Source organism: Salvia miltiorrhiza, chromosome 2 (genome assembly GCF_028751815.1).
Source record: "Salvia miltiorrhiza cultivar Shanhuang (shh) chromosome 2, IMPLAD_Smil_shh, whole genome shotgun sequence".
NCBI lineage: Eukaryota > Viridiplantae > Streptophyta > Magnoliopsida > Lamiales > Lamiaceae > Salvia > Salvia miltiorrhiza.
The window spans coordinates 67,388,357-67,397,573 of record NC_080388.1 but is presented as its reverse complement, the minus strand read 5'-3'; the positions used below and the strand labels follow the sequence as shown (position 1 = coordinate 67,397,573).

General features: G+C 41.4%; 1 protein-coding gene across 1 annotated transcript; it reads left to right on the top strand.

The window, feature by feature from the left end:
• The first annotated feature begins 6,140 nt into the window (after positions 1 to 6,140).
• Positions 6,141 to 8,249, top strand: LOC131011197 (putative UPF0481 protein At3g02645). The gene has a single exon (XM_057938992.1). It carries the CDS (start codon positions 6,380 to 6,382, stop codon positions 8,063 to 8,065), a length of 1,686 nt encoding a protein of 561 aa, XP_057794975.1. The 5' UTR covers positions 6,141 to 6,379; the 3' UTR covers positions 8,066 to 8,249.
• Positions 8,250 to 9,217: the final 968 nt, after the last annotated feature.

The window sequence follows — 9,217 nt, the reverse complement described above, 5'->3', positions numbered from 1 at the left end:
TGATTCTGTTTGTCTATAATGTCTTGCATTGTATTTAAAGTATAAATCTAACAAGTTTCAAAATTAAGTTTTAAATGCAACAATGTTCTTCGATATCAACTTTTGAACAATTAAATATGACCTTTTTGTAATTTGCATTCAAATTAATTAGCATCGATCATTTTGTATATAAAATTCAAGCCAATTACAATTTCATACGTAATTTGAATTTTCAAATAATCATCTTCTAACTCAAATCAAGCACCACGCTTCAAGACAACAAATTGTAGTATTAAAACACTAATGATCATACACCATTATATGAAGTAAGAAACATCATTCCTTCTACAGTTCTACTCATACATTTAATATTTTACATACTCGACCCACTCCATGAGCACTTTATCAATTACCCATAAAATTTGAGTTCGTAATGTAATTTGCAAGTTAAAGTCAGCACTTCATAGGGTGGGAGAGTATCATTATCAAGTGGATCATTCAATCTAACAAAGATACAAAATGATCATCTACCTGCCAGCCATTAGCCATTTAATTTGGCCACCAAAATTTACAAACCAATAATATAATGTAAAAAAGAACTCATTACATTCTCTACAAATCGGGTTACCTAGCTAGCAGGAACCCTAAGATTTTGTATTTAGACGTTGCTTTTTTCTTTTTTCTTTCTTTTTTTTGTGAGGGAAAAATTGAAAATTGCTAAAACGTCGAAATATAAACTGATCAATAAGAGAGGAGATCTAGTCCACAGCTATACATACATAAAGAATTATTTGATCTGATACGGGATCTATTTTGTCAGGAAATTATAGGGGGTGCCAGATCAGTATTTTATATGATTAATAATTTAATATGGACAGACAAAAATAATATTCGATAGTTGTGGATGAGAAATATTAACTAGGATAATGCCAGAGAGACCGATATAAATAATTCCTAGAATTTGGGATTACTGGTTTGATAAATATTCGATTATACAAGGGTCTAACTTGGAGAAATCTTGAAATAAAAAAATGAATGACTTATACCAATTAGCCCTTAATTTTGATTTTCTATTATGTTCGTTTGCTTTGATTTACTTCTCCCTATCTATTTATCTATATAGAGAAGTTCAAATAAAAAATCTTATTTAAAAATGAAAAATTGAGAATTATTTTTTATAGAACTTCAAGCTAGTCTTGAGTATAAACCACCTATCCCTAAATTAAAACACGCAAATATTTTACCCTATACTTGATTTGTGATAGGTTAAATTACATTTCAATTATGTTCATGTTTGGTAGGGCTGAGCAAAACCAAACCGGAACTGCCAAACCGAACCGAACCGAATCAAATCGGGCGGTTTGGTTCGGTTTTTGTAGTGAAAACGGTGCGGTTTGATTTGAAAATTTTCAAACCGCCAGTTTTCGGTTCGGGTTCGGTTTGGAAAAAACGGTGCGGTTTATAAACCGAACCAAACCGAAATTTTTAATATATTATTATAATATATTATATATTTTATAAATAATTAATATTAATAATATTAGAATTTTCAAACCTATTCTCATTTCTAAATTCTAATCCAGCCCTAGCAGTAGCCGCCTCTGACCTTTCCCCCCATACCATTGCAATTCAAGTTTCAATTTCTAGGGCTTCCTCCCACTTCTCGCCGGGCCGCCGCAGCGCCACCGCCACCCCACCCCATTCTGGGCCAGAAGCCGACTGCCATCCCCACCAACAATCGCCGACCCAAGATCCCTGCCGGCGCCGCCTCTTCGTCCAGTAGAGTTCCCCGCTACGCCTGCCCAGGTCCGGAGGTCCCAGCAGTCGCGAGACTCACGACGTCGCCCAGCCGTCCCGCTAGGCGTGACCGAGCCTCGCCGCCCCACGCCGTCGCCCAAGCCTGCCTCGCCGTCGCCTAGGCCCGACCGAGCCTCGCCGCCCCACGCCGTGGACCAAGCCTGCCTCGCCGTCGGCCAAAATATTGTTACCAGGTTTAAAAAAAAAAAAAAATTGGAACGGTTTTAGGCCAAACCGAACCGAACCGAAAATTTATGGTTCGGTTTGGTTCGGTTTTTTCAAGTAAAACAGTTTGGTTCGATTTGAAATTTTAGTTGGCGGTTTGGGTTCGGGTTGGTCAAAACGGTTCGGTTTCAACCCAACCCGCCCGAATGCTCACCCCTAATGTTTGGGGTTCTATTACGACGATGAAGGTGTTGGGTCCCACTCTTATATAAATGTCTTCGATGCGAATCAACTGAAGTTGTTAATTTAATTTTAAAGAGACATATTATTTAATTAGCCTGTTTTTAATTGATGTTATATTGAATTCTGCAGTTCTCATGGATTCATACCAACTGAAATGGCTGCGCGCCTGATGCATATATAAAACGGAACTCAGAAACGATCACCTATCCACCGTGGGCAAGCATAAGTTGCCCGTCATTGATATGACAATTTTAATTAGGAAAGAAAATTAACAAATCTTACTTTAATTAAAATTATCTTACTATAATTACAATTGCCACATAAATAGTGGGCACGTTATACTTGCCCATGATGGATATATAGGTGATCGTTTTTGGAACTGATTATATTATTTTTATGGTTCCTTTTATATATTTACATATATTATATTAATAGGAAGAAGATCAAATAGGAATGAACAAATATAATGAAAAATGAAAATGAATTTGTAATATTATATTTTCAAATCTTATGACTGGTATTTATTTGGGGTAATTGCCTGCAAATTCCTAACGCTTACATGGAATTAGTTTTTGCACCTATTTTTATTTTTCTTCTTTTAAATACTTAACCTTTCATTTTTGTCTCAAATTTGTCCGATCACCGGTTTTTTCTTACGCCGGCGCCGGAAATGCCACTGTGGCAGCCGGAATCGACGAGGTGGCAGCTATAATTGACACCTAAGTATGTATTCGACATGTGGAATAAAATTAAACAAAAAAAAGAAAAAAATTCACATGTGGAATAACCCCTCTCTCTCCCCCCCTCTCGTCTTCTTCCCCATCTCCTTCGTCCCCCCACCCGCCGCCCTCCCTCCTCTCCTTCCCCCACCATCTGCCACCGGGCGCGCCGATCTCTGCAAATCGGCCACGCCACCACCGTCTCCCCTTTCCCCATCCTCCGTCGACCCCTCCCCCCCGTCTTCTTCCCCCTCTCTCTCGTTCTCCCACCCGCCGCCCTCCATCTTCTCCTTCCCCCACCATCTGCCACCGAACGCCGATCTCTGTAAATCGGCCACGCCACCACCGTCTCCCCTTCCCCCATCCTCCGTCGACCCCTCCCCCCGTCTTCTTCCTCCTCTCCCTCGTTCCCCCACCCGCCGCCCTCCATCCTCTCCTTCCCCCACCATCTGCCACCGGACGCCGATCTCTGTAAATCGGCCACGCTACCACCGTCTCCCCTTCCCCCATCCTCCGTCGACCCCTCCCCTTCCCCCACCCTCGCAGCTATCACCTCCCCCAACGCACAGAACATGACGACGTCGATAGATGTGGAGCCCAGATCCACCCAGATTTGAAGCTTTGTCTGAATTTCCTCCTTTTTTTTTCTTCTTATTTTCTGTTGGGGAAGAAGAGTGTTGTGTAGAGCAGGGTAGGGGTTGGCGGCCGCAGAGGGGGAGGCGGCGGAAGGGGAGGGGATTAGGGTTTGTTGGATTGATTTGATGGTGGCTTCTTCTACTTTGAAATCCATATCTTCCATGGCAGAATTATGCGAACGGTGGTGGTGGTGGTAGGGGGGAGGCGGCGGCGGGTTGGAGGAGGGGGATAAGGGTTTGAGGAAATCGTCGGTGGCGCGCGAATCGTCGGTGGTGTGTGGCTGGTGGCGGCAGCGGCGGCAGAGGGTGGCAGAGCAGGGTGGGGGGGAAGGGGAAGACGATGGGTCGGGTGGGGAAGATGATGACATAGATTTTTTTTATTATTTTTTTTTTATTTTTTTTAATTCCACATGTCATGAATAGGCTATGTGTCAATTTTCGGCTGCCAAATCAGCGATTCCGGCTGCCACAGTGGCATTTTCGGCGCCGGCGTAAGAAAAAACTGGTGATCGGACAAATTTGAGACAAAAACGAAAGGTTAGGTATTTAAAAGAAGAAAAATAAAAATAGGTGCAAAAACCAATTCCGTGTAAACGTTAGGAATTTACAGGCAATTACCCCTATTTATTTAGAGGGGTGAAAATTTATCCGAGTTCGATCCTAGAGGGAGCTAAAAATATTATCAATATATTAATTGAATACCGTTATTCAGTAATTACACGCAGCTTATCAACACTATATACTGATTTATGCAATATTCTTATTTTTTTTAATGAAAAATAGCATTCTCACTACTCGTTCCTAGTGCATAAATAATATCAAAATAAAATAAATTGTCCAATATATATATAGTTTCAACTTTTGACCCCTGGAAGGATAATTATTTGATAAAATTGACTAGGATTCATATAATCCACCATAGTAATGGTGGATTTTATTTGTACCACCATTTTAATCTTACGTACAATATAATACTACTTTTTAAAAGTAATTAAACAAAGATTGTTAGATATTTTTATTCATGTCATCCATATAATATAATCCACCAGATAGTTAATGCATCCTATAAATTGTCAATGTTAAAAAAGTAATTAAGCACGTTGCACCAGATAGGTTATTTAATTTTAGCTATTTAAAAAACGAGTTCTGAAAATAACTCGTTTTTGTTGTTAGACCACTATTCACAGGGCTTGTTTTTGTGACTTTTGTGGAGACTTCCTAACTAGGGAAAGTCACGATTGAATGTATTGGATTGATTTGATTCACCGTATCCTAGTGAATTAAAAATGTATACCTGCGAGCATATATACGTTGATCTAGCAATATAGTGATTAATGTTTTAAGTTAAAAATTTTAGATTAAGTATATTATAGTGCGATCATTGAATTTATTTTTTAATTATTAATTTATCAAAAAAAGATGAACATGATAAAAATAATTGTTAAATAAACATAACAAGATATTGATTAGAAATATATTTAAATATCACAATTTTAATTTGATCATAGTATTTGTTATGATTAATCAACGTTCAAGTATTGAATTTGCATTGTGTAATTAAAGAGATAAATTTAAAGTTGAATCTTCACCGTCCCCGCCTCCACACAATTAAAAATAATAACCACATATATATATATATATATATATATATATAGGGAGAGGAGTTCGAGGGTTTTTTAGGACAATAACTTAGATTGATTTGGAAATTAGGACAATAACTTTCAGACTTGTAAAAATAGAACACTAATTTTTTTTAGAGTAAAAATAGGACACTAATTAATAAGTGTTGCATCCGCAGGACATTTTTCGGCCCATTACCCTATTTTTAAGACGCTTATTAATTAGTGTCCTATTTTTACTCTAAAAAAAATTAGTGTCCTATTTTTACAAGTCCGAAAGTTATTGTCCTAATTTCCAAATCAACATAAGTTATTGTCCTAAAAAATCCTCTGACTCATAGGGAGAGGTTCAAAAAAGAACCATAAATAAAGGTATGTACTTTGACAAAAATTATACAACATTTATAATTATAAAAATAAATAGAATATCTTAAGGGGCATTTACTTTGCATGATTGATAAAATGGATGATTGAATATTTTTATCTTCAAGAGTAGGATTTACTCCAATCCCACCATTTTGATGGGATAAGAATCAAGCAAAACTAGCTTGGAGGATAAAAATAATCAAGGGCATTGTGACATCCCAAAGCTGCAATCCATGAAAGTAAAAAAGGGATTAATGTTACTATTTTTGTCAATCAAGATTTATCCACCAAAGTAAACACCCCCTTAACGGCAGTGAGAACTATAATTAAACCATGTCATATGAAAGTCTATAAACAGTATGTGGTGTGCTAAAACCATGTCATATGAAAATCATGCAAGCAGTGCATGCCCACTTGTGTAAATTACTGTAATAAACAATTAGCTCAATTATTTGATCTGAATGATACGCATGGCAACGAATTGCATCGCAGTTTCATCACCATCCATATAATTAATACCTCAATAATCACACATGCAAGAACACATGGTTCATATTCTTTATTACTATATTTCATTTCATTTTGGACTTATCTTTTTATTGTTTACCTAGCTACTGGAATCTCGCTCGTGAACGCATTGTTTACACTAAAAAATACAAACCAAGAATATTTGACCTAGATATATAGTGCTACTTTAGTTTTAAACCTTCACATTCATCTCCTATATTTTATTACAATAACGAGTAACGAGAAACTCATTTTCGCCCACTTATGATACTATATTTAAACCACTACGTACACAACACAGCCAGTTGATTCAAAAATCCAATCTTAATTTCCAATTTCCACACCATATATGTCGACGACACAACAACGGCCACACTACGACGAGACGCAATGGGTGAAGCGCATCCAGCAAACCCTAGACGACGAGGTCGACGAAGAGACGGAGATCCCGGTCACCATCTTCGCCGTCCCTAAAGCCCTAATGGTGAGCGATCCGGAGTTGTACATCCCCCAACAGGTGGCGATCGGGCCGTACCACCACCTCCGGGCCGAGCTCTACGACATGGAGAGGTACAAAGTGGCCGCCGCCAAAAGAAACCAGAAGGAGCTCCAGAACGTGAAGCTCAAGCACCTGGTCGACCACATACTCAAAATGGAGCTCCGCATCAAGGCCAACTACCACCGCCCCCTCGGCATCGGCGCCGAAGCCCTAGCCTGGATGATGGCCGTCGACGTCTCCTTCTTGTTCGAGTTCATGCAGGTCTGCGCCGTCAAGGAGGGCAAGGCCATCACCAGAATCCCCTCCAGAATGGCTCATCTCATCGATTTATCCGGCAGGAAAACAGCGCACAACGCCATTCTCAGAGATATCGTCATGCTCGAGAACCAGATCCCTCTGTTTGTGATGAGGAAGTTGCTGGAGCTTCAGTTCTCGTCTGTGGAGATGGCGGACCAGAGGGTTCATGCGATGCTCACCGCCCTCAGCAGGGACCTCTCGCCCTTTCAGATGGCCGAGACGGCGGAGGGCGCCGCCGTGAGCGAGTGCGCTCACTTGCTCGAGTTTTTGTACAACTACATCGTGCCGAAAACGGATTGGGAGAAGCCCGCGTCGATCGAGATCGACGTGGCAGAGGAGGAGGAGGATAAGGACAAGGAGGCAGCGGAGGGAGAGGAGGCGCTTAAGCAGTCCAGCCACGTGAGGCAGCTCCGCGTGATAGTGTGGAGCATTGTTTCCACCTCCATGAGAAAGCCTGTGATTTATATGAAAAGGGTGGTCTTGTCCAAACCTATCAAATTGGTAGTGAAGCTGCCATGGAAGATCATTTCCAACATCCCGATTTTGAAGGCGTTCAAGCAGCCTCTCGAGAACATGTTCTCCGCCTACGGGGAGAAGAAAGACGACGGCGACGAGGAAGCGCAGAACGGTAGCGAGAAGCCTCCGCTGCAGGAGGAGATCGTGATCCCTTCCGTGACTCAGCTTCTGGAAGCCGGGGTGCGGTTCTCGCCGACCAAGGAGGGGATTTCGAGCTTCAATTTCGATGAGAAAAGCCTAACGCTGTACATTCCGGTGATCAAGGTGGACATAAACTCGGAGGTGGTGCTGCGGAACCTGGTGGCGTACGAGGCGTGCGTGGCGGCGGGGCCGATGGTGCTGACGCGGTACACGGAGCTGATGAACGGGATCATCGACACGGAGGTGGACGCGGGGGAGCTGTGCCGGAGGGGGATCATAAACAACCATTTGAAGAGCGAGAAGGAGGTGGCGGATCTGTGGAACGGGATGAGCAAGTCGGTGAGATTGACGAAAGTGGGCTCCTTGGACAGAGTGATAGCGGATGTGAACAGGTTTTACAGCCAGAGGTGGAGGGTTAAAATGGGGAGGTTCATGAAGGATTATGTGTTCGGGTCGTGGCGGATTCTGACGTTCCTGGCGGCGGTGGTGATGGTGGTGCTCATGTGTCTGCAGGCGTTTTGCCAGGTCTATAGCTGCCATCGGATCCTCCGCATCAAAGCGCTTGATCCTGATGCCTTCTGAATTTGGACAAACAAAGTTGTGTTTTGTAATTGTTACTTCTTCCTTTTTTCTCTTGTCCAACAGTCCAAGTGTGAATGTGTTTCCAATTTATTATTTTTTTTTTTGAGGGATGTTTCCAATTTATTATTTGTGTATTATATTGTTGGCAAGTTGGTGTGATTTAAATATTGTTCATATTTTTGTCCTTGGCGCCTATTTTATACGAAGGTGTAAGACAAATTTGGAGTCGAACTATTATTGTTGGCCCTACCAAAAACATTATGCTTGGGAAGACGGGTTGGCGTCTTATCAATGAACATGAAGCTTTGGTGTGTTGTGTCTTTAAGGCGAAGTATTTTCCTCAAGATGATTTCCTCTCGGCGAAGATTGGTCACAGGCCGAGTTTTACTTGGCGTAATATTCTTTTTGCTCAATACTTGGTTAAAACAACTTTGTCGATCACTGATAGATGTTTCCGTCGGTAATAATAGGTACCGACAGATAAGCCCCGACGTTAAATAACGCGTCGCTAACACAGTACACCGACGGATCCGTCGGCTGCTCACCGACGGACACTCTGCCGCTAACTATCAGTCGACGACGACGTCGGCCATCTATCGCTGATGGTATTACCGACGGACGTTATCCGTCGGTATTTTCACCCACCGCCGATTGCCGATGAGTTGCCGGAAATATTACCGACGGTCCTTACCGTCGCTAGTCCGTCGATACTTAATTTTTTTTTTCTATTCTGTTTTTCGTTTCGCCCTGTTATCGACAACCTAGACAACCAGCACATGCATACCTCCAGCAAACTATTTAACTACAATGATAATTTAAAATCAAACTAAAGTTTAATTAATAAACATAAGTAGTTTAATTAGTAAGTTTTAACATACAACAATCCTAAAAAGTGATCACACACACCCAAATACAAAGTTCAAAAGTAAGTGATAAAATGCATCCAACATGATAATACACATCCAAATCAAAGAGGCGGTGGTGGTGGTGGGGGAAATCCCGACTGTGCACAGAACCGCGCAAAATACTCATGCTGAGCTAGTAGGTGAGCTCTCAAATTGTCATTCTCTTGTCGGCGCTCCTCTCGCTCCTTCTTCAACTCATCCTGAAGACCAACTAAATGCTCATCATAAGCTGAGGAGTGAAATGGAA